Source organism: Rutidosis leptorrhynchoides, chromosome 10, assembly GCF_046630445.1.
Source record: "Rutidosis leptorrhynchoides isolate AG116_Rl617_1_P2 chromosome 10, CSIRO_AGI_Rlap_v1, whole genome shotgun sequence".
NCBI lineage: Eukaryota > Viridiplantae > Streptophyta > Magnoliopsida > Asterales > Asteraceae > Rutidosis > Rutidosis leptorrhynchoides.
In genome coordinates, this window is record NC_092342.1 from 201,939,541 (window position 1) to 201,967,405 (window position 27,865).

Sequence of the window (27,865 nt, forward strand, 5' to 3'; positions counted from 1 at the left end):
AGGTGAATCAGTTGGTGTTGTATCTTCATCAAAAAGACTTTGTTGAGTCTCCACAGTAGTTGACTGTGACGGTGTAACCGGTACGGCTTAAAAATTTGAATTCCGTTGAGGAGCATAAAGTCTATCAAACAAGATATCCAATTCCTCTGATGTAACCGTAGGAACACCCTTCCTCGAGAAAATTGAGTTTTACGCGGAAGAAGTAGTAGCCAGGGTAGGATCGGGTTTTGAACTGAGTTGTTCAAAAGCCATTCCTGGAAATTCATCGAACTTGACATTTATGCTCCCTTTAATCGTTTTTGTCCGTTTGTGATAAACCCGAAAGGCAACTTTGTTCGAAGAATAACCGAGAAATATAGCTTGATCGCCATTTGGATCAAACTTTCCGAGGCTGTCAAAATCGTTAAGCACATAGCATATACAACAAAAGACACAGAAATATTTGACATTCGGGCGTCTACCATATAATAACTCGTATGGAGTTTTATCAAAACGTTTATTAACAATACAACGATTTTGGATATAGCATGCAGTTGAAATGGCCTCCCCCCACAATTTTGGATGTAGTTTGGAGTAAGCAAGCATCGTTCGAGCTGCTTTTTACAACGTACGATTACGTCGTTCGACTACTCCATTCTGTTGGGGGGTCCGAGCAGCAGAGAACTGATGTTTAATGCCTTGATCTTTCAAATAACTATCAAGCGGGTCATTCTTAAATTCCGTCCCATTATCAGTTCTAATGCTCTTAACATGTTTGTTAAAAGAGCGTTGAGTCTTTTTAATGAACTCAATGATAATGGCGGGGGTTTCTGACTTAGTTCACAAAAGAAAAATCCATGTAAATCAAGTATAGTCATCGACAATAACAAGCACATGTTTCTTGCCACCGAGGCTAGAAATACGCATGGGTCCACATAAGTTCATATGCAATAATTGCAAAGACGATGAAGTACTGGGGTTTTGCTTAAGCGGATGATTAGTCCGTTTCAGCTTACCCATCGCACATGATGGACACACATGATGCTTATCATATTGAAAGTTTGGAATACCATCAACTAAGTCTTTAGAGACAAGTCGATTGATACCCTTGTAATTCAGGTGTGACATCAGATGATGCCATAACCATGAATTTTCTTTGGTAGAATGAGTAGCCAAACACATGGTTGTATGTGAAGGTGCATCATTGAGGTCAATAGTATATAGTGAAGCACAACGTTTACCAACAAGAAGATCATTTCCTTTGGTGAATTTCACCGAGCATTGTCGACGTTCAAACAGAACTTTAAGATCTCCATCGCAGAATTGACTCACACTAAATAAACTGCACCTCAAACCTTTAACATATGAAACCCGTTTGATTGTTATGCCATTTTGCACATAATCTCTGTAACCCGTTATCGCTGCAATTTCATCATTTCCAAATGTAACCGTTCCTAGGAATTTGTCAATGAAGTTGACAAGCAAGGATTTATCGCCCGTCATGTGTCGAGAACAACCAGAATCGATATACCAAACACAGACGTCGAAAGCCTCATCATCGTCAGATGTTGAGTCAGAATTCTCCAATGCTTCCTTAGCTTTGATGAGTTTAGTCACCTTGCAAACATTTTCATGTTCCACCTCTGAGTCTGAATCATCAGTCCAGTTAAACCAAGTATCATCAACCGGTTTCAGCTCTCCCCCAGTTTCCACAATCTTAGCCATCAACATTTTCTTCTTGTAGTAAGCTGCGTCCTTCTTCTTAGGCATCTTGCACTCACGAGAGTAATGACCAGCTTTGCCACAATTGAAACAGATTGAATCTTCCTTCTTGGAATCATCAGCACGTTGTTGTTTGGATTGATCAGCTTTCTTGTAGTACGAGGAAGATGATGAGTTTTTGCGTTGATTGCTTGATGTGCCTTTAAATTTGTGTTTATTCAAGGCGTTTGTGAACATGGCTGCCATCTTGACTAATTCAAGGTGAGAATCATCAACATTAGAAAGATTCAACTCTTCAGAATCAGGTGATTCTTCAACAAGCACTTTCTTGGACAAGCTTTTGGAAAATGATTTGCTCTTCTTTTTGGCAATTAGGGCAAGAGGATCGCCCGGAGAAGACTCTTTCCTTCCTTCTTGAAGTTTAGACACCTCAGGTTGGTAATGCATAAGAACTCCAACAAGCTCATGAATAGTCAACTTGTCAATCTCTTTGGTAGATCGAACAATGGTTCCATAAGGAAGCCAATCAGCATTGAGCTTTTTGAGGAATTTCATGTTGACTTCAGCATGTACTTTTACAATCTTACACCTTTTCAACTCATTGAGAACACCATTGAAACGACGGTAGGTATCCTTGAGTTATTCTTCTGGTTCCTGCTTGAAATATTCATACAATCCCAGAGCCTTATTCAATTTAGTAACATCTGACATGTCATAACCTTCTTGTTGTCATTTGATCTCATCCCATATATCTTTTGCAATAGTGTTGCTATCAACATTTTTAAATAGCTCATATGGGATAGCTTGCATGACAATATTCTTAGCCTCTATGTCACCCTGAGCTCTTTCACGTTTATCACCAGAAAGTTCATAGACTGGAATTGGCATACCAGTATCCGGATGAAAATCAACAACTGGACCATCTCTCAGAGAAGCCCATATATGTTTAGCTTTCTCACCCTTATAGTCTATGTACTAAGTGATACGATGAAGCCACTGAGTGTACTTGCCATCAAACAATACTGGAGGTCAGGAATCTGATCCAATGATAAGAGTATCTTGAGTAGACATCTTAAATTGAGGTAGATTCGGTATCGATTCAGTATTAAACACAATCTATGATCAGGGTTCAGTATAAAATCTAACAAGAATGTCAGATTCGGTAAAGATTCGGTACAGTATCAGAGTCGGTAAGTGGTTTGGTACTGTAGCAGATTCGGTAACAATTCGGTAAACCAGATTCTGTATCAGAAACTGATAAGAATCACAAGTAACACACCCAGATTCGGTATGGATTCGGTAACCACACAACTTGAAGCCTCAGAATACTTAAAACTAAAGAATTAAGCGAAACCGAGATTCTGATTCGGTAAATGACTCGGTAGTCAAATTCTGTAAAATATTATGTGTAAACACAATCCAATTCCCTTGAATTAGATTAAGTAACCTTACTGCACAAGAAAACAAGTTAGTAACAAACAGAATATCAATGATACTTAAGATTCAGGATGCCGAATGTCAACTGTAGCAGTTGGTAATACCGAGTCAAAGTCTAAAACTTAGAAATATAACAGAATCCTTTCTCAAACCACACCAATTAGTTACGTATATTCAAATCGAATGTGATAGAATCACAAACACACCACAATCTGCAACACTTAAGATGAATTTTCAGTAATGAAGCAGACTCGGTATGACGGTTACGATACCAAGTGTTGATCAAATCTTCAAAACTTGAAGAATTGAAGAAATTGAACCAACAGAAATGTGATTTAACACTTCACGAACACAACTGAATCTTTAAATCTTCACAAAAATCCAGAATCAAGCTTAAATTAAGCAATACCGAGAATTTTAGCCACAAACTCTAAAAATCAACTTGATTCTCCATAATTGAAGTTAAAAAGCTGTAATGATGATCGAAACTCTTTCTAATAGACCTAATACACCTTCGCTGAACTTATCACAAGAATCTGAACGTCAGATTATCAAATTCGATAATACCGAATCTGATTCATTTTACCGAGAGTATTCAGATTCTATAATCTACAATCTCTGGATCGATATAGTGATGTAGAATCACTTCCTGGAAGCTCTGATACCAAATGATAGGTCAGATCATGTTGAGATTGAGAGAAATGATAAGATAGAATGAGATTCGGTATGTAGGAAGCAGACTCGGTATGAGAGAGAATCGGTAAAATTACATTCCATAGCTTCTAGAACTCGGTTACAATACAATGGCTATCTAATTAGGACTACTTAGGTTCCTTATATAGCCCTCTTCTAAGGAACCTTCATTTAAGCTTAATTCACATTAACACTATACAACTTCGGGGTCCTAACAGAAGATTACCAATTCTCTAATGAATCGGATCCCGATGAGGATTCCGATGATGTTATAGAAATTACCCCGACTTAAAGAGGCAAAAAAAAATAATAAGGGAAAAGGTATAAAAATAGAGAAACTTGATTCCAACCCTGATGAACTTTATATGTGTCGGCAACATCCGTATTTTCTAAATTGTAACAATAACCTGGGAACCTCTAAACCACCAGGTTTTTCTAAACCATTGTGGAAAACGACAGCTCGTATTAGGGGAGCACCATATATCCCTAGAAAATTAGCGAAACGAACTAAGTCCGAAGAAGAAGAAACAAGCGAGTCGGAATAAAGGGTTGTAATCATGCGGTGTAATGTATGTAATATAAGTGTGCTTGTACTTTTATGTTGTATGTAAAAAAAAAATTTGGTTGTATTATTTGATAATTATCTTTTACAAATCTAATCCTCGTTTGTTTTACAGTATAAAAACACAATGGACGTTAAGGATAGACAACCAAAAATTTTAGAAGACCTACCCGGGGACATGATTGATGAAATCTTGTCTAAAGTTGGTCAGAATTCGTCGGCACAATTATTTACGGCGAAATTAGTTTGTAGAACATTTGATGAAAATTCCAAGAATGCCTTAGTTTATAAAAGGAATTCCTTTGAAAGTTAGGGTATATCACATTGGGGAGACCGTAAGCTACGTCGTGTTTTATTTAAAGCATTAAATGCGGGGAACCCAAGTGCAATTTTACGCTACGGATTAAGAACCTATTTTGACTCAACTTATCCCAACATATGACTTCGTGAATTAGAAAGAGCTTCTAACATACAACATAAAGAAGCATGTTATGCTTATGGGTTAGTGGTGTTCGCTTCTCACCAAAGTGAGAAAAAGAACATCGGATTACAACTATTAAACAAAACATTCCCACAAGTAACGGACTCAGTAGTTGGGGTGAGAAAAAAAGTTTTTAGATTGTTACGGGGCTGTTGGGCACTACGAAACCCTCGTCCTTTTGACGATGTTACAACATGCTGTCTTATCAACGGCCACAACGGTTATGTTCCAAAAACCAAGGATGGGAAGTAGTCTTAGTAAAACCATAATGCATGATTTGTTTCTGGACTTATGAACTACGTGTCTTTATTGCCTTTGTTGAACGACTTGCGTATTAACTAGGATTGTCATCAAAACTGCTTTGTATCAATGTTATTGTGTGCTATATCTTATGCTATATAGCGGTATTGTAAGTTTGTAAAATATTGTGTAATAGTTTGAACGCGAAATATTATTATAATCAGTTTCTCATATAGAATTGTAGTGGTTGAATTGTATAGTAGCTACTAAGTATGAACTTAACGGGTTGGTACTACCCGAATGGGAAAAAAAAAACTATAAAACGCTAATATGAAGTAAAAGCTTTTATAAATAAGTTCATATTATGCTACGAAATACTATTGACTACTCTTGATATTCTATATGATTAACTAAATTCTTTTGGCTATTTTTGAAGGAAATGGCACCAACTACTCGACACACCATGAATATGAGCGAGGAGGAATTCCGTGCTTTCCTTGCAGCAAACATAGCCGCAGTACAGGCTACGATGCAAAATAACAATAACTCTGAATCCAGCAATGGAACTAACGCCACGAGAACTTGTGTAGGATGCTCCTACAAAGAATTCACTGCATGTAAACCTTTGGAATTCGATGGAACCAAGGGTCCAATCGGATTAAAACGGTGGACTGAGAAGGTTGAATCAGTGTTTGCCATAAGCAAGTGCACTTAAGAAGACAAAGTAAAGTACGCTACGCATACCTTCATGGGTACTGCGTTAACAGGTGGAACACTTATCTAGAACATGTGGGACAAGATGCTGCTTAAGCACTACTGTGGTCAGCATTCAAACACTTAATGAACGAGCAGTACCATCCTAGAAACGAGGTCAATAAGCTCAAGGTAGAGCTTAGAGGGTTACAAACACAAGGGTTTGATATTAACACGTACGAACGATGATTCACAGAGTTGTGTCTATTGTGTCCGGGAGCGTTCGAAGATGAAGAAGAGAAAATCAACGCATTTGTAAAAGGGTTACCGGAAAGGATCCAAGAGGATATAAGTTCACACGAGCCCGCCTCCATACAAAAGGCAAGTCGAATGGCTCATAAACTTATAAATCAAATTGAGGAAAGGATTAAAGAACAGGCAACCGAAGAAGCCAATACGAAACAAGTCAAGAGGAAATGGGAAGAAACCAGTGACAAGGGTCACAATTTCAATAATTAACCCAACAATCACAACTACAATCGCACTAATTTTCGCAACAACAAACGCAACAATAACAACCATCCCAGTAACAATTACAACAACCGTTTCAACAACAATAACAACCGCAACAACAACAATCCCAACAATAACAACAAGAGGCAGAAATTCTGCCAGAGATGTGAAGGATACCATCCAACTGGGCTCTGTACGGCAGTGTGTACTAAGTGTAATAGAAAGGGCCATGGTGCGACAAAGTGCGAAATCTACAGATCAATGGCTAAGGGAACAAATAATACCGGAACAAGTTATGCCGACATTACCTGTTTCGGATGCGGGAAGAAGGGCCATTACAAAAATATGTGTCCAAATCAGGGGGATAATAATGGGCAAGGCCGAGGAAGAGTCTTCAATATTAATGCGGTTGAAGCGCAGGAAGACCCGGAGCTTGTTACGGGTACGTTTCTTATTGACAACACATCTGCTTATGTTTTATTTGATTCGGGTGTGGATAGAAGCTATATGAGTAAGGATTTCTGTGCTAAATTAAGTTTTCCATTGACGCCTTTGTATAATAAGTTTATACTAGAATTAGCAAACGGTAAATTAATTTCAGCAGATAATATATGTCAGAATCGAGAAATTAAACTGGGTAGCGAAATGTTTAAGATTGATTTGATACCAGTAGAGTTAGGGAGTTTTGATGTGATAATCGGCATGGACTGGTTAAAAGAGGTGAAAGCAGAGATTGTATGTTACAAAAATGCAATTCGCATTGTACGAGATGAAGGAAAACCCTTAATGGTGTACGGAGAAAAGAGCAACGCGAAGCTAAATCTTATTAATAATTTGAAGGCGCAAAAGCTAATAAGAAAGGGTTGCTATTCTATTCTAGCACACGTCAAGAAAGTACAAACTGAAGAAAAGAGCATCAATGATGTTCCCATTGCAAAATTCTCGATGTATTTTCGAAAGAATTACCGGGATTACCTCCACACCGATCTGTTGAATTTCAAATAGATCTTGTACCGGGAGTGTAACATCCCGCGTTTTTCCGTTAAATTTAATTTTAACACCGTCTTTTTTTTTAAAAAACATAATCTTTCGTATTTAAATTAATAGTTTCCGTGAGTAACGTTCATTATATTTCCGCTATTTAATTTTGACATCACCCGTTTACTCGAGCGTTTTAAAAATATTCGATCGGTTAAATCCCGCACCCGCTTTGAAACTCGAGGGACCGGAGTTGCCAAATGGGCAAACTAGTTGACTAGGTCAACTAGTCAACCCATTTTTCATTCATTCCATCATCTCCCTCCTCTCTTTTCTCTCCATCTCAAGAACACACACACAAACCCATTCCATTCATTCATCATCTAAATTCAATCTTGGGAGCTCACAACAAATCCGACTACATATTCTTGATCCTCTCATCATCCTCTACGATTTGATACTAACTTCATTGATTTTGGGGTAACATTTCTAAAACTCTAGATTTCTCTAAATTCGTGTTTTTGATTTGAAATGGTGTTAGTTAGTGTCTATGGCTCAAGTCTAACATGAATATACGTTTGGTTTGCTCGATTTGTTGTTTTTGGAGTAACTAGCATGAACTTGAAATGGGTGTGCTTAATCCTTGATTTTGGATGAGTTAATGTTGTTAGATTGTTAAAGTGCATGTTTTAATTGTGTTACTAGTATCACTAGCTTCGTTTTGATGCGTAGGTTGATTAAGAAAACTTCAAAAACATGAATATTGATTTTGTGATGTTTGACTAGGGTTTGATAGTTCTTGACATGAACTTTTGATGCTTGAATGCCATGGAATGTTAATTGTTAGTGTTTAGTTGTAATGTATGCGTTATTACCTTCAAAACGGCATGTCGTATGTGTAAATTGGATTCCCGAATCATAAAATACGTTTTACGAACTTGAAACTTTGAAAATAAACCTTTCTTGATCAATTGACGAGTTTTCGGTTATTGTAAATGATGTTTTTGATTGATGATATATGGTTAATTGTATTTCTCGTCAAAATACCTTTTCGACGATATATGATAGGCATTATAAGTGTTTGCGGGTCAAGAATTGGGTTGGAAAAGGTTTTGGTTCGTGCACACTTGGAAAAACTGACCAGAATTCTCTGGCCAGGTAGTGGCGCGGCGCGCCACATCCCCGCGCGGCGCGCAGAATCGCCTGGCCAGATTCTGCTCACTTTGTCACATTTCACGCGAAATGTTTGACTAGCTACCGACCTCCGATTCACATGAAACTTGTTCTAATATGCTTATATATGAATAAAAACCTCAGAAAAATAGTTCGGGACCGAACCCGAACGTGTTGACTTTTTCGTTGACTTTGACCAAGTTTGACTTTTAGTCAAACTTAACCAAACTTTTATACAATCATTCTAACATGCTTTTATACTTGTTTCTTGTATGAAACTTGACAACGTGATTCACATGCTATACTTAATCGATTCGTAACGAGCCATAGGACTAATTGAACACATTTCACCCGACCTTGTGTCGTAACCGGTTAATTGATATAACTTACTTGTTTAGGTCAAGGCTAAGCAACTTTCATGCACACGTTTACTTGTTGAAGTACTTTTATACTCGTGCACTCGAGGTGAGATCATAGTCCCACCTTTTCAACAACTTTTTATACTTTTAAATTGTGGGCTGAGAAACATATACTTTGTTACATTTTGTACTACTTGCTTTTATACTTTGAACACAAGTACAAGGAAAACAACCATTCCACAGCGAGTTAGAACAAAAATCCTCAATTCGATTATCATTAGTTACACTTGCAGGGTGTAAGCGAGAACTTATATTGTGTGGCCATACGGGTTTGACAAACCCTCATTCGGACGGTTCGCTACCGTTATGCGGATGAAATATATTTTTGAGAAACAGTGTATGTTCTAACACTATTGTGATGGGGTTCTATGGAAGGAAACGTTAAGTCTTGATAATTGGGTGCTCGCGAACAATACTTTTGGAATGCAAACGATTTTGATAATCAACTATGGGAATACTAAATCTTGTGGTTCAAAAACAACGTTTACAAATACATCTATGATTTCACCAACGTTTTTCGTTGACAGTTTTCTATATGTTTCTCAGGTTCATACTTGGCTATTTGATACATGCTTCCGCGTACACTCATACTTGCTTGGAGTCGAGCATACATGCATACACTCTGATTTCTTGCTTGGGGTCAAGCATACATACATACATTACGCTAGGGATAGCACTTTTGGATTCAAACTTTTGTTTACATACTTACGCTATTTATAGCACTGTGTTTTTCAACTTATATTATGTCGCAAGTTATTTCATTTATACCTTATGACTTTTGTAAACTTAGACTTGTTGTCGAACGGTTTTGTAAACTAAACTTGCAAGTCTTGTGCCTTTCAAATGAATGCGACATAATTTTGGTCAAACGAGTCTCATATAGGGACTACGACCACGCAATGGGACCTAAGTTAACGGCGCCGTCAATAATGGTTTTGGTCGGGTCGTTACAGATGGTATCAGAGCGTTGGTTGTAGAGAACTAGGATGCATTAGTGTGTCTAACAGAGTCGTTAGGACGCATTAGTGAGTCTAGACTACAACCGGATAGTTAGCCATTGCATTCTGACATACATTTGCTATAGATAGCACTTACTTGACTACTTGTGCATTATACTTGAATCATTCTTAGGCAAACTTTTTAATGGTACCCAACCTTCATCATACGAACTCGTATTCCGCCACTTTTTGGTAACACACGTAAATTCATGATTCATACACGTATGGATGACGACGACTTCATTAGTCACACTTGTTCGGGAACTCTGTCTCCCGGATTGTTGTTTGCCACCGTTTCAACTTACTATCGGTTTCCCACTGGTGTTTCTTACTATCTACTTTTTGGTGTTACTACCATCACTACTCTAGGTGAGTATCGTCATCAACATTTATCACTACGGTTGCGTACAACTCGTTATCATGACTCGTTACTCTTTTCATACCTGAATACCTTATTGTCTGACTCGAACCACATTGACGTGAACAATCATTTATACACTTCCCTCGGGGAACGCTTCTTTATGGTTGCACTAATTCTTTCGATTCAATACGAGTCACGTTAGAGACGTCGTTACACTTTGTTTATTTTAAACTTCACGATTACACGAACTTGAATCTATAGAGTGATGTGGGAATGGAGGTATGAGTTAGCGTAATATAACGACACTCGATCAACGTGGTTATATTACGGTAAGACATACCAAAGTTCTAGTGACGCGTGATGGTGGTTAGACTCGATCAACCTAAACACCACCATGTGCCATGTACATGACTTCATCTTTTCAGGTTTGGACATCCGAAAACTCCGAGAATATTTATAACAACCATACCGGGGACACACCTTCAATTATTGTCAAATTATATTTATGCTTCCGAATGAATTACCGATTCCATTCGACTTCATCCGTATGTCACACGGGTATACTAGCTCGTCCTCGCGCAGTCTTATTGACTAACTACAATTTACTCGTTATGCTCACATCGGGGCGGGAACTTCTTTTGCATCACCCTCGTACTTCCGGTTCAGGAGGTCCTTATTCTAAATTCCCAATGGAGAGAGACTCTCCACGTTATACTAGTATTCACCTCGAGGGTGAATAGTTCCGACGAACGTTTTTGGAAACAGATAAATCTTCCGCGACGCGAATTTTTCTTGAGAAACTTGTCCTAACAAACTTGTTCAAATATACCTTACGGAATGTACTCCATTTCGGACCGAGATCCTCGTTTCATTTCTAGACTTCGGAGTGTCTTACAAAAAGCCTCGGGACCGCGTTTAGACGTGAGTACCGCGTACCATCCACAACCCGACGGACCGAACAAACATGCGATTTAAACCTAGGAAACCATAATACAAGTTTGTATTACCAACTTCAAATTTACTTGAGAAAAGTATTTTCCTTTAACCGAATCCTCGTACTACAGTGATTTTCATTCGAGTTTTAACGTCACACCTTTTGAAACCACATGTGACCGGAAACATCATCCTCCTTTTTGTCGAAACCAAGTAAACGATGATCAATTCACCGGGGTCGAGAGGATTTATTCATGAGCAATCGAGAGGATTTATTCATATTCAAGTAAAACCCTACGCGACTCGTAATCACCAAGAGCTACGCCGATGTTAGACGTAAACATTTCAAATTCCACGTGGGAAACCGCGTCACGTTAAGAGTCGCACCTTGGAAAGGTGCAATCCGTTTCGGGAAAACGTAGGAAGCTAAATCCGCGATATGTTGATCCTTTAAATTCTTGGGGTGTTTTGGACCCGTCGCTAACCGTTTAGACTTTTCCGACTCATTTTGGGTCTCCGTTTATCCTACATTCGATGTATCAACTCAGAGACGTGTTTTGCGAAACGAGAACTTGTTATCTCCTTTGATGAACTCACTATCGACGATAACCCTCACTTCCTAGGAGGACCGGTTGAAACCATGAATCATGGAAGCCAAACCTTAAAACAACATATGATCCCGACCGTCAAAATTCGTGGAAATACTCAAGGACGCACCTTCACTTATTCGTAGAATTTACAACGCAAGGTCTCGAGTAAGATTCAACAACTACTACTTCCAACTAAATTTCGGGACGAAATTTCTTTTGAGGTGTGGATAATGTAACATCCCGCGTTTTTCCGTTAAATTTAATTTTAACACCGTCTTTTTTTTTAAAAAACATAATCTTTCGTATTTAAATTAATAGTTTCCGTGAGTAACGTTCATTATCTTTCCGCTATTTAATTTTGACATCACCCGTTTACTCGAGCGTTTTAAAAATATTCGATCGGTTAAATCCCGCACCCGCTTTGAAACTCGAGGGACCGGAGTTGCCAAATGGGCAAACTAGTTGACTAGGTCAACTAGTCAACCCATTTTTCATTCATTCCATCATCTCCCTCCTCTCTTTTCTCTCCATCTCAAGAACACACACACAAACCCATTCCATTCATTCATCATCTAAATTCAATCTTGGGAGCTCACAACAAATCCGACTACATATTCTTGATCCTCTCATCATTCTCTACGATTTGATACTAACTTCATTGATTTTAGGGTAACATTTCTAAAACTCTAGATTTCTCTAAATTCGTGTTTTTGATTTGAAATGGTGTTAGTTAGTGTCTATGGCTCAAGTCTAACATGAATATACGTTTGGTTTGCTCGATTTGTTGTTTTTGGAGTAACTAGCATGAACTTGAAATGGGTGTGCTTAATCCTTGATTTTGGATGAGTTAATGTTGTTAGATTGTTAAAGTGCATGTTTTAATTGTGTTACTAGTATCACTAGCTTCGTTTTGATGCGTAGGTTGATTAAGAAAACTTCAAAAACATGAATATTGATTTTGTGATGTTTGACTAGGGTTTGATAGTTCTTGACATGAACTTTTGATGCTTGAATGCCATGGAATGTTAATTGTTAGTGTTTAGTTGTAATGTATGCGTTATTACCTTCAAAACGGCATGTCGTATGTGTAAATTGGATTCCCGAATCATAAAATACGTTTTACGAACTTGAAACTTTGAAAATAAACCTTTCTTGATCAATTGACGAGTTTTCGGTTATTGTAAATGATGTTTTTGATTGATGATATATGGTTAGTTGTATTTCTCGTCAAAATACCTTTTCGACGATATATGATAGGCATTATAAGTGTTTGCGGGTCAAGAATTGGGTTGGAAAAGGTTTTGGTTCGTGCACACTTGGAAAAACTGACCAGAATTCTCTGGCCAGGTAGTGGCGCGGCGCGCCACATCCCCGCGCGGCGCGCAGAATCGCCTGGCCAGATTCTGCTCACTTTGTCACATTTCACGCGAAATGTTTGACTAGCTACCGACCTCCGATTCACATGAAACTTGTTCTAATATGCTTATATATGAATAAAAACCTCAGAAAAATAGTTCGGGACCGAACCCGAACGTGTTGACTTTTTCGTTGACTTTGACCAAGTTTGACTTTTAGTCAAACTTAACCAAACTTTTATACAATCATTCTAACATGCTTTTATACTTGTTTCTTGTATGAAACTTGACAACGTGATTCACATGCTATACTTAATCGAGTCGTAACGAGCCATAGGACTAATTGAACACATTTCACCCGACCTTGTGTCGTAACCGGTTAATTGATATAACTTACTTGTTTAGGTCAAGGCTAAGCAACTTTCATGCACACGTTTACTTGTTGAAGTACTTTTATACTCGTGCACTCGAGGTGAGATCATAGTCCCACCTTTTCAACAACTTTTTATACTTTTAAATTGTGGGCTGAGAAACATATACTTTGTTACATTTTGTACTACTTGCTTTTATACTTTGAACACAAGTACAAGGAAAACAACCATTCCACAGCGAGTTAGAACAAAAATCCTCAATTCGATTATCATTAGTTACACTTGCAGGGTGTAAGCGAGAACTTATATTGTGTGGCCATACGGGTTTGACAAACCCTCATTCGGACGGTTCGCTACCGTTATGCGGATGAAATATATTTTTGAGAAACAGTGTATGTTCTAACACTATTGTGATGGGGTTCTATGGAAGGAAACGTTAAGTCTTGATAATTGGGTGCTCGCGAACAATACTTTTGGAATGCAAACGATTTTGATAATCAACTATGGGAATACTAAATCTTGTGGTTCAAAAACAACGTTTACAAATACATCTATGATTTCACCAACGTTTTTCGTTGACAGTTTTCTATATGTTTCTCAGGTTCATACTTGGCTATTTGATACATGCTTCCGCGTACACTCATACTTGCTTGGAGTCGAGCATACATGCATACACTCTGATTTCTTGCTTGGGGTCAAGCATACATACATACATTACGCTAGGGATAGCACTTTTGGATTCAAACTTTTGTTTACATACTTACGCTATTTATAGCACTGTGTTTTTCAACTTATATTATGTCGCAAGTTATTTCATTTATACCTTATGACTTTTGTAAACTTAGACTTGTTGTCGAACGGTTTTGTAAACTAAACTTGCAAGTCTTGTGCCTTTCAAATGAATGCGACATAATTTTGGTCAAACGAGTCTCATATAGGGACTACGACCACGCAATGGGACCTAAGTTAACGGCGCCGTCAATAATGGTTTTGGTCGGGTCGTTACAGGGAGCTGCACCAATAGCTCGTGCTCCATACAGACTCGCACCCAGTGAAATGAAGGAACTTCAAAGCCAATTACAAGAACTTCTAGAGCGTGGTTTCATACGACCAAGTACATCACCATGGGGAGCTCCTGTTTTGTTTGTCAAAATGAAGGATGGTACATTCAGGTTGTGTATCGACTACCGAGAGTTGAACAAACTTACCATCAAGAACCGTTACCCACTATCGAGAATCGACGACTTATTTGATCAACTACAAGGCTCGTCAGTTTATTCGAAGATCGATTTACGTTCCGGATATCATCAAATGCGGCTAAAGGAGGATGATATTTTGAAGACTGCTTTCAGGACGCGATACGGTCATTACGAGTTTATGGTTATGCCGTTTGGTTTGACTAACGCACCAGCTGTGTTCATGGACCTCATGAACAGAGTGTGTGGACCATATCTCGACAAGTTTGTCATTGTCTTCATCGATGACATACTTATTTACTCAAAGAATGATCAAGAGCATGAAGAACATTTGAGGAAAGTACTAGAATTGTTGAGGAAAGAAAAACTGTACGCTAAGTTTTCAAAGTGTGCATTTTGGTTGAAAGAAGTTCAATTCCTCGGACATGTTGTGAGCAAAGAAGGTATTCAGGTTGATCCGGCAAAGATTGAAACCGTTGTAAACTGGGAAACCCCGAAAACTCCGAAGCATATACGTCAATTTTTAGGATTGGCTGGTTACTACAGAAGATTCATCCAAGATTTTTCCAAAATAGCAAAACCCTTGACTGCATTAACGCATAAAGAAAAGAAATTTGAATGGAAGGATGAACAGGAGGAAGCGTTCCAATTGTTGAAGAAAAAGTTAACTACGACACCTATATTGTCATTGCCTGAAGGGAATGATGATTTTGTGATATATTGTGATGCCTCAAAGCAAGGCCTCAGTTGTGTATTAATGCAACGAACGCAGGTAATTGCTTATGCGTCCAGACAATTGAAGATTCACGAGCAAAATTATACAACTCACGATTTGGAATTGGGCGCTGTTGTTTTTACATTAAAGATTTAGAGGCACTACTTATATGGGGTCAAAAGTATCATATATACCGACCACAAAAGTATCCAACATATATTTAATCAGAAACAACTGAACATGAGGTAGCGTAGGTGGATTAAGTTATTGAATGATTATGATTTCTAGATTTGTTACCACCCGGGGAAGGTAAATGTGGTAGCCGACGCTTTGAGTAGAAAGGACAGAGAACCTATGCGGGTAAAAGCTATGAATATAATTATTCGTACTAACCTTACTACTCAAATAAGGGAGGCTCAGCAGGGAGTTGTAAAAGAAGGAAAGTTGAAGAATGAAATACCCAAAGGATCGGAGAAACATCTTAATATTCGGGAAGACGGAACCTGGTATAGGGCTGAAAGAATTTGGGTACCAAAGTTTGGAGATGTGAGAGAAATGGTACTTAAGAAAGCACATAAAACGAGATACTCAATACATCCTGGAGCAAGAAAAATGTACAAAGATCTCAAGAAGCACTTTTGGTGGCCGGGTATGAAAGCCGATATTGCTAAATATGTAGGAGAATATTTGACGTGTTCAAAGGTCAAAGCTGAACATCAGAAACCATCAGGTCTACTCCAACAACCTGAAATCCCAGAATGGAAATGGGAAAACATTACCATGGATTTCATTACTAAATTGCCAAGGACTGCAAGTGGTTATGATACTATTAGGGTAATAGTTGATCGTATCACCAAGTCAGCACACTTTCTGTCAATGAGAGAAGATGATAAAATGGAGAAGTTGGCGAGATTATACTTAAAGGAAGTTGTCTCCAGACATGGAATACCAGTCTATATAATCTCTGATAGGGATGGCAGATTTGTTTCAAGGTTTTGGCAGACATTACAACAAGCATTGGGAACTCGTCTAGACATGAGTACTGCCTATCATCCACAAACCGATGGGCAGAACGAAAGGACGATATATACTCTTGAAGAAATGCTACGAGCATGTGTTATTGATTTTGGAAATGGTTGGGATCAACATCTACCATTAGCAGAATTTTCCTACAACAACAGTTACCACTCGAGTATCGAAATGCACCGTTCAAAGCACTTTATGGTAGAAAGTGCAGATCTCCAATTTGTTGGAATGAATTGGGGGATAGACGGATTACGGGTCTGGAGATAATCCAAGAAACTACAGAGAAAATCATCCAAATTCAACAACGATTGAAAAGCTCCCAGAGTCGACAAAAGAGCTATGCGGACAGTAAAAGAAAAGATATAGATTTTGAGATTAGAGAGATGGTCATGCTTAAGGTTTCACCTTAGAAAAGCATTGTTCGATTTGGTAAATGGGGGAAACTAAATCCAAGGTACATTGGACCATTCAAGATTATAGATTGTGTTGGACCTGTAGCTTACCAACTGGAGTTACCTCAACAACTTGCGGCTGTACATAACACTTTTCATGTCTCGAATATGAAGAAGTGTTTTGCTAAAGAAGATCTCACTATTCCGTTAGACAAAATCCAAATCAACGAAAAACTTCAATTTATTGAAGAACCCGTCGAAATAATGAATCGTGAGGTTAAAAGACTTAAGCAAAAAAAGATACCAATTGTTAAGATTCGATGGAATGCCCGTAGAGGACCCGAGTTTACCTAGGAGCATGAAGATAAGATGAAGAAGAAATACCCGCACCTATTTCCAGAAGATGCGTCAACATCTCCAACTGCTTAAAATTTCGGGACGAAATTTAATTAACGGGTAGGTACTGTAGTGACCCGAACTTTTCCATGTTATATATTAAACAAAAACTATATTTGTATGATTAAATGTTTCCAACATGTTAAGAAATCAAACTTATTAAGACTTGATTATTTGAATTGTGCTTCATATAGACAATTGACCACCCAAGTTGATCGGCGATTCACGAACGTTAAAAATTTGTAAAAACTATATGATATATATATATATATATATATATATATATATATATATATATATATATATATATATATATATATATATATATATATATATATATATATATATATATATGGTTAACATGATACTATCATAAGTAAGTATCTCACTAAGTATATTAACAATGAGTGATATACATAAAAATGAGTTTATTGAATTAAGAAACTCGAAACGATATATATAACGATTATCGTTATAACAATGTCTTACTAAATACATATGAATCATATTAAGATATTGATACACTATGTTTAACATGATAAAATGATAATTAAGTATATCATTAAGTGTGTTAACAATGAACTACATATGTAAAACAAGACTACTAACTTAAGAATTTCGAAACGAGGCATATATGTAACGATTATCATTGTAACGACATTTTAATGTATATATATCATATTAAGATATATTCATACATTATAATATCATGATAATGTAATAATTCAACATCTCATTTAAGTATAATAACAATGAATTAATTACATTTAACAAGATCGTTAACTTAAAGGTCTTAAAACAACACTTACATGTAATGACTAACGGTGACTTAACGACTCAGTTAAAATGTATATACATGTAGTGTATTAAGATGTATTAATACACTTTTGAAAGACTTCAAGACATATATCAAAGTATTTCTACTTAGCAAAAATGCTCAAAATTAGATTCTCATTCGTTTCCATCAACAATTCTACTCGTGTACACCCGTATTTGTACTCGTACAATACACAGCTTCTAGATGTATTTACTATTGGTATATACACCTTTAATCATTCATTCTTAGCAGCCATCTTAGAGTCAAAAACATGTGGAACCATTATTTAACAACTTGTATGACTAATGAGATAATAACAAACTTAAGGATCTTTTTTTTTCTTTATAATAAGTAATTTCGTTTTTATGATTTCACCCCATTTTTCCATTCCATTTTCTCATATTTACACTCCAAATTCTCTCTCAAAATACTCCTAACATCATACTTGATTATCTCCAAGCATTTTCACTATCTTTTAGCTTCAATTACAAGCTTTAATCATTATAAAAACAACCATTCAAGAACACTTCAAGAAATATTTCTAGCCGAAAATCCATTTCAAGTGATCATCCAATCTCAAGAAATCTTTCTTATTTACAGTAAGATATCTTTCTAATTTAAGGTAATACTCATATTCAAGCTTTGATTCAATTTCTATAACTATAACAATCTTATTTCGAGTGGAAACCTTACTTGAACTTGTTTTCGTGTCATGATTCTGCTTCAAGAACTTTCAAGCCATCCAAGGATCCTTTGAAGCTAGATCCATTTTTCTATTTTCCAGTAGGTTTATCCACAAAACTTGAGGTAGTAATGATGTTCATAACATCATTCGATTCATATATATAAAGCTATCTTATTCGAAGGTTTAAACTTGTAATCACTAGAACATAGTTTAGTTAATTCTAAACTTGTTCGTAAATAGAAGTTAATCCTTCTAACTTGACTTTTAAAATTAACTAAACACATGTTCTATATCTATATGATATGCTAACTTAATGATTTATAACTTGGAAACACGAAAAACACCGTAAAACCGGACATACGCCGTTGTAGTAACACCGCGGGCTGTTTTGGGTTTGATAATTAAAAACTATGATAAACTTTGATTTAAAAGTTGTTCTTCTGGGAAAATGATTTTTCTTATGAATATGAAACTATATCCAAAAATCATGGTTAAACTCAAAGTGGAAGTATGTTTTTCAAAATGGTCATCAAGACGTCGTTCTTTCGACCGAAATGACTACCTCTTACAAAAATGACTTGTAATTTATATTTCTGACCATAAACCTATACCTTTTCTGTTTAGATTCATAAAATAGAGTTCAATATGAAACCATAGCAATTTGATTCACTCAAAACGGATTTAAAACGAAGAAGTTATGGGTAAAACAAGATTGGATATTTTTTGACTGTTGTAGCTACGGGAAATATTGTAAAAAATCTATATTAATCATATCCTAGCTAACTCATATTGTATTATACATGTATTCAAATATATTATGTAATCTTGGGATACCATAGACACGTATGCAAATGTTTTGACATATCATATCGACCCATGTATATATATTATTTGGAATAACCATAGACACTCTATATGCAGTAATGTTGGAGTTAGCTTTACAGGGATGAGGTTGATTCCAAAAATATATATACTTTGAGTTGTGATCTAGCCTGAGACGTGTATACACTGGGTCGTGGATTGATTCAAGATAATATATATCGATTTATTTCTGTACATCTAACTGTGGACAACTAGTTGTAGGTTACTAACGAGGACAACTGACTTAATAAACTTAAAATAGTAAAACCTATTAAAAATGTTGTAAATATATTTTGAACATACTTTGATATATATGTACATATTTGTTATAGGTTCGTGAATCGACCAGTGGCCAAGTCTTACTTCCCGACGAAGTAAAAATCTGTGAAAGTGAGTTATAGTCCCATTTTTAAAATCTAATATTTTTGGAATGAGAATACATGCAATTTTATAAATGTTTTTCAAAATAGACACAAGTATGCGAAACTACATTCTATGGTTGGATTATTAAACCGAATATCGCCCTTCAAGTCTGGTAGCCTAAGAATTAGGGAAATGACCCCTAATTGACGCGAATCCTAAAGATAGATCTATTGGGCTTAACAACCCATATTCAGGTTATGGATGGTTTAGTACTTCGAGATTATTATACAGACCAGAGGTTCTATTTTGGGGATATTCTATGAATTAAGTTAACGTCGGTTACCAGGTGTTCAACATATGAATGATTTTTATGCACTTGCGAGTGTAATGATATTTATGAAAAATGAGAAATCTTGTGGTCTATTATTATGATTTGATAATATATAGGTTAAACCTATAACTCACCAACATTTTTGTTGACGTTTTAAGCATGTTTATTCTCAGGTGATTATTAAGAGCTTCCGTTGTTGCATACTAAAATAAGGACAAGATTTGGAGTCCATGCTTGTATGATATTGTGTAAAAAATGCATTCAAGAAACTTACTTTGACGTAATATATTTTTATTGTAAACCATTATGTAATGGTCGTGTGTAAACGGTATATTTTAGATTATCATTATTTGATAATCTACGTAATGCTTTTTAAACCTTTTATCGATAAAATAAAGGTTATGGTTGTTATAAAAATGAATGCAGTCTTTGAAAAACGTCTCATATAGAGGTCAAAACCTCGCTACGAAATGAATTAATATGGAACGTTTATAATCAATATGAACGGGATATTTCACAAGTCGGTTTCCAACCCAAAACCCACCAACAATAATAAACCCGATTACTTGCATCAATAAACTCACTTCAAGGGTTTAAATAGGTTTCTCAACAAATCAAGTTCAAACCCTAACTTTGAATATCAAATCAAACAATGAAATTCAGAGTTAGAACTTACCACCACAACCAAAATGTAGCTGTGAATGAGATGAACAACTTTAATACTTGAGACTTTACCAGATTCACTCTTCTTCTTCCTCAAACTAAGCTCTCTCTCTCTAACTCTCTATATATATATATATATATATATATATATATATATATATATATATATATATATATATATATATATATATATATATATGGAAATGGGTGGAAGGGGTGAAAAATGAAATAAGATAAGCATTGGGTCAGTTTTGAGGCTCAAAAACCGACCCTCAAGTGAAAAGACCCAAATGCCCTTCTAAAATATTAATAATCACGAATGGGGTCTTTTTGCCCGGCGCACACTACAACATAAAAGGGAGACAACACAGTTCTAGAAATACAGGGACTGAAACTGTCAGATTCTGATTTTAATGTAAAATCTGAAAATGCATAAGTGTTAGGTTCACTTTTAGTGACACTTCTGAGAACACTCTCTGGTGACACTTTCCGGTGACACTTTTTGATGTATTAAAATTCAGGGTCTTACACTTCTCTTCATTCGAACCTTCATTTTTCTTCTCTTCATTTGAGCCTTCATTTTTCTTCTCTTCATTCGAACCTTCATTTTTCTTCTATTCATTCGAGCCTTTCTTTATCTTTTCGAGTTTCTCTTTAACAACAAATATCTATGTGTCTTCCTCTTTATCCGTTTTATCCTACGAACATCTATACAAAGCTGCAACAATCTTTTGTTGAATAATTAGAAAAATTGTATGAGTGTTTACCTTTGATGCATGTTTTTCAATTTTTGGCATAGTTAATAATTTTAGATTTTTCTTGATTATCTGTACATCCAAAGATTCTTGCTTTGACCTCTATTTTAACATGGCAGATTCAAAGCCGTCCATAAAAGTTAACAGATTTGATGCAGATCTTGTAAAGTGTGAAAAAAGCATTTTCATTCTCTGATCTTGAAGTAGTTCGCATCAAACCAAACATTCCAGTTTCAATGAAATATGCGGGTATCCAACTTGATCTAATATTAAACATATGTTTGAACCAACTGCCATTCTTCAATGAGAAATCGTCCATCAACTTTTCCCATTTTTCTTCAAAAACAGTTGGTTCGATGTACATATTCCAAACAATCTTATCAAATCTCTTCTTGAAGTCTTTCTCTTTTCCGTTTTCAATATTAGGATTTGCTTCTTGAATCTGTAATCATGTTTAATTGGTTAATCATTCATATTAAGCAAATTATGTATATGTATCATTAACCATGTCAATCACATTTGATTAGTTACATGTAGTATTCAATAACAAAACTCATACCTTTGATGGCACCTTTCGCATAATGTGTCACATGCATAGTCTTTGCTTTGCCGTCTTAAAGACCTCTTTTATGGCTATCACCATTGCTTTGTCGTGATCTGTCACAATCATGTTTGGCTCTTTCCCGAATGTCTTCATGAAGCAATTAAGAAGACATGTGTAACTCTCTGCTGTTTCATCCCTGATTATTCCCGCAACAACAGTGACACACCTACGGTGGTTATCTATGGTAGTAAATAGTACAAACTTGAGGTTGTATCTGTTAACAAAAATATAATGTTAGAAACTCAAATAAGCCAAATAACCTATAAATTACATGAGATTAGAAAATGTAATAAACCAGATAACATACCTGTTAGTTCTGTAGGTTGCATCAAATGAGATAATGTAACTAAACTCTTTGTAGTTGCACTTTGCAACTTCATCCGCCCAGAAAATGGAATGTAATTGACTTTTTTCAAGCTTGTATTCAAATGAAAAACCGGAAACATATTTTTTCCTCTATTTCATTTTATTACCGAGCATTTGAGAATCATTTGCATTGATAAACACATTCAAATCTCATTTCTAGTTTCTGAAGTCAATTACAGTTCCATGAACATTTTTTCAGACCCTTTCATATTGCTGTAAACTTCGTATTCCTTTGTTGGACCAATATTTGATACCGTCGAATGGTATATAAACAACTGTTCTGCATACCTCATTTGTCTTTTCTTTTTACTTAAATGTCGGTATTCTATTAGTAGCAACTCATGATTATGTTGTTCTTCAAAGTCAACAAGGAAAAAACTATTTGTTCCATACACCCATTCAAATCTAACTTTAGCCCTACATCATGTGCATTCCATGTTTCTTTTCCTAATTGGCTTTTTAGTTTCTTGCAATGTGTCAAAGGACACTTCCTTTGGTGTGCCAACCTTGTTTCATAAGTAATATTTTTGTTTGACTAACCCAGATTTTGCAGTTTTCTGACCAGCCTTTCTTATGTCAAAACATGCATTATATGCATATAACCTATACATTTCTTCACGTTGATCAAGTGTTTCATAATTATTTCCAATGACCGGTAAGAAACTTTTGTCAACAATTGGTGCATAATACGATGATCCACCTGGTGTTTCGTTTTTACGTGTTGTAGTTGTTGTTGGTGTATTATAATTCAGTGGAAAACAAATTACACATGTGATTTGAATGTTTAACTGAAATAAGAGACGATATACATATCACATAATGTATTATCAGAAAACACAATCACATTTGATTGAATAAGTAAAAGTTTACAAGAGTTCGATTTTATTTTCATTGTATTGATCAGTAACACTTCAAATCGCTGTAATGTATTATCATAAAACACTTACATGTGATTTTACAAGAAATACATGTGATTTTACAGGAAATTACTTAAAGTCACAGTAATCATTAAAATCTAATCACATGTGATTGAAGAAGAAACAATATACATACCTTCATCATTCTGGATTTCATTAATTTCTTCATCATTGATATCGTATCCTGGTTCCATTGCTTAAATTGAAGGTGAATATGAATTGATTGAACAATGAATTCGTATAATAAGCAATTCGGAGTGAATGACTGTTTATGAATCGTATATTTAGTAATCGAAGTTAATGACGGTTACAAAATCGTATAATCAGTAATCAGAGTGAATTAATGGTGTTAATGAAGGTGAAGATAACTGATTGTTCTCCGGAGAAACTTCAATCGCCATTGTCGGGTGCTTTTTAGGGTTATTGAAGGTTTTTCGTTCACGATCAGCTTTTTTGTTTGGTTCGTAAATGTCTAATTTGAAAACTAACCAGAATAATATCCCTATATTATTTGGTGTTTTAATTTGTTTCATTGATCAAAGATGATCCAAGGGCTGAGAAGCGCTCCTTGGATTTCAACCTTTTTAATGGTTTTACGGGATTACTTCTCTTTAAAAATATTTGTATCATGAGTGTTTATATTGTTACCGTTATTTCTTATACATATCTACTACTTATACATTATACATGAATACTTTTTATGTCAAGTGAAAAGACCATTTAATAAAGACTATTAATCATAACGCTCATATATTAAACTAACTAAAGATACGCTCTCCAAAACAAAATTTTCAAAATGCCATCGCAAGTCGTATGATTGGCTTGCGAATCCTGATTGCTAGGTCATGAACGAGAAATTCGGAGTCACGACCTGAATTTTACAGTCATGGCCGGTGAATCACAAGTCGCCAGGTATCCCTTGATCTTGCGAATCTTGAGAACCTTGCGACTTGTGAAAGTTTTTGCCTACTTATTATTACTCGGTTAAAAAACTCAACATTACGCTCAGACAAAAAACACTCTCGTGATTTTTACAATTTTGTGCGTCGGATACAAAGTTTACCAACCAAGAACGGTTACAAACCCCATTATATCTCAGTTTCGTCGATTAGTAAACATAAAACAACAAAATCAAACCACCCACAACAACCTACCACGCTGTCAACCACCGCCGCCAAAAAGATATAAATTCAAAAGGTTCTTAGAAGAATTCGAAGGTGTAAGCTTGTAGATATAACAATTATTTTAGTCCCTACATATGTACAATGGAAAAATAACAAGGTAAATTTCTACACTCTTGTTATTTCCTTACAAGCATTTCATTGAATAGTTAGTGTGCAGTAGATTTTAGAATTCTTCGACTATGACTGTTCCCAAGGTTGTTTACGACCTTGCCATGACGCTGCGAACCTAGTGCCAAATCAATAACTCAAAAATTACTGGTCATGACTTGTTCGCAAGGTTGTTTGCAACCAGGACATGACCTTGCGAATCATGCATGGTATTCGGTCATATGCTCTGGATCGCAAGTGATATGTATGAGTCACAAAGTTTCTGTGGTGACCATGATACTCTTAATGACATAAGTGTTTTTTTAATTGTTTCAGTGATGAATATTAAATTCATTGACTATGAAGAACAAGCTCACTGAAATGACCCTCGAATCGGCCCCAAGAGATGCACGAGCCGAATGCCCGTCACAACCCAAGAGACAATTGCCCCTCATAAGCGCAAGAAGTGAACTAACCGGGTATCTCCAGGTTTCAACTAAAAACCATGGTGGGAGATACTAAGTAGCCACAACTCTAAGCTTATAAGGGACCAATACTTTCAATGTCTAGCTGATGTGGGACGAGTTGTTACAAACTCCACCACTTAAATTCTTGACGTCATCGTCAGGCCGAAATATTCTTAATACCCAGGATCCATACCTCATGGAGCATCATGCCCGTCACACCCCGTGAGCATACCGCAGGAGATGCACCAACCGAGTGTCCGTCACATCCTGAGTGGCCTATGGCTCTGATACCATTAGTTGTAACACCCCCGTCACAAACAAGAAACGGGAGGTCACGTTTATTTCTAAGTCTTTAAAGTCTTAGTTAAATAATCTTTGTTTTTTTTTATAATTATAAATATTATCTTTAATGAACATTTAAATTCTATACATGATATAATTCCAAACTAATAAATAAAGGTAGGCCTCTAGGCTGTCTTCAAATCTTGAAGCTCTCGCTCTCATCCCAAATTACCCTGAATACCTGCTGCAGGGAAAAAAAATGTGGCTGAGCTAATTTCTCAGTGCGCGGATGTATTGACATATATAAACAGTAATAGTAACATTAAAATATTTTAAACAGTAAGAGTGAATGGAACTAAAAAAGTTTTCTTTCTTTAAAAGTCTCCACCGAGTACCACCACAACACCAGAATAAATAAATGAATTATAGACTGAAGCAACGAGGGGTTGGGTTATTTATATCGAGTACACCTAACAGAACAGAATTTCAGAATCGCACACACTGGTACCAGAATATTTCACATATCATATCACATATCACAATCACACACTGGTCGCGACTCTAGGTGTCATCTTAATCGCAAAGTGTGTATGACACTACATCACACATCCGTCTACATAATCACATCATAGCATATCATAACTTAGGATGCATCCATACGCCTCCATAATAAATCAAAACACTCTCCCACGAGCAATAATCACATAACATAACATAACGCTCTCCCATGAGCAGTAACAGAAGTGGAGACGCCGTGGTCTAATGCCACCGCCACAGATGGTGCCTTGTCATTGGTCGCCACAATGACAAGCCTGTGGTACCTCCTGCCTCCACATGTAGTTGACTCGGTATACCTAACTCATGTCTACAGAATCTAGGGTTCTATGGTAGCACAGTGAACATAGTAACCAATGCCAGAATTATGTTCACCATACATATGAAACCTAATTAAATGAATCAAGAATGCTCAAAAATAGATATAACTTCACAAAGTTTTCCAGAATCATTTAATTTTACAAAATGTTTTCTCAAAACCACTTTAACTAAGGTTCTCATAATTAAATCATGTTCTACGCAAAACCTTTTCTCAAGAATTTCCGTAATAATCATTCGTCAAAAGTTTCCATAAAATAGATTTCTCAAAAGTGAATGTAAACACATTTCTAAAAAGTTATCACAAATATAAAATCTCAAATTTTAGTTTAGCTCAAATAAGCAAAATCAAAACGCACAACCCATAATGAAAGAGATAACGAGATATCAAAGATTGAAATAACGCTAAAAGAAAGTATAAAACATTCGTACCTGAATTAATAGCTAAAGATCCGTTAATCGGCATGATCCTCCCAAATTCTTGACAGTGTCTACATATACAATGTACTAAACTTAACACCTCGATAACACTATCCTAGTTTTATTTTCCCTTCTCTGGATGTCCCCATACCGCATTACTTATCGTATAAACACATCAATAAAAATATGTGGATAGTTATATATGAATATTTCAACTCTCGTAAATGTAATCATATTTCATTCGTATTGTGGGTGTTGCCATTTACAATGTAAGGCCATTTACAATGTAAATGTAATTATATAATTATTTTAATTTAACCAATACAATATAGTTTCCATTTACAATGAAAACATATTCGTTAAAATTAAAATCAGGGGCTAAAAATAAGAATCATAAAATCATATCATCTTCATCATTTCATTCATATAGTCTGATTTATCAAATTTAAACTATTGGATTTTATGAAAACTTTGACCTTTAAGACATACACAGCAAAACATAACTTATAATATAAGATTGATGTTTAACCATGTTGGTTTCGGTTGTTTTTGATCAAAGTTGTGAACCATCGATGATTAACGAAATTTATTGACAGATCATTGGTTGAGTTAGGATTAGAAGTACCTTTAAAAGGAGATCGAATTTGCACCGTAAATTATGTAAAGCTTCTCGTTCCCGATTCACCCTAATCGCCTCTTTGGGTTTATCTCTAGTTTATTGTTTACCGGAAAGTGTTTGTGATGTTATTATCCGTAAGTGATTCATGCTTAAATGAATATGTATATTCGTTATTATTTAATAAGAAATACCATGTGAGCTTTGTGGAGTAAATGACACCAATCATGGCAAATTAATTCGAATTGTCAGTTACATAAATTTTATTCGTTTTAAACGTACGATTATATTATATGCATGCCATACAACTAATATTATTAACTCAACTAATGTAAAAGCTACAACTATTAT

General features: G+C 35.9%; 1 protein-coding gene across 1 annotated transcript; it reads right to left on the reverse strand.

Moving 5' to 3' along the window:
* Window positions 1–21,819: 21,819 nt before the first annotated feature.
* Window positions 21,820–23,727, reverse strand: LOC139870748 (protein FAR1-RELATED SEQUENCE 4-like). Its single transcript, XM_071858530.1, has 6 exons — window positions 23,722–23,727; window positions 23,209–23,456; window positions 22,846–23,085; window positions 22,610–22,618; window positions 22,321–22,516; window positions 21,820–22,140 (listed from the first exon to the last, which is right to left on the reverse strand). Exons 1-6 carry the CDS (start codon window positions 23,725–23,727, stop codon window positions 21,820–21,822), a joined length of 1,020 nt encoding a protein of 339 aa, XP_071714631.1.
* Between the last annotated feature and the right edge of the window lie 4,138 nt (window positions 23,728–27,865).

Coding starts and splice junctions, on each gene's coding strand:
- LOC139870748 (XM_071858530.1), bottom strand. Junction 23,086..23,208: donor CAGAAAACTGCAAAATCTGG/GTTAGTCAAACA, acceptor CACATGATGTAG/GGCTAAAGTTAGATTTGAAT. Junction 22,141..22,320: donor TGGTGATAGCCATAAAAGAG/GTCTTTAAGACG, acceptor ACATGATTACAG/ATTCAAGAAGCAAATCCTAA.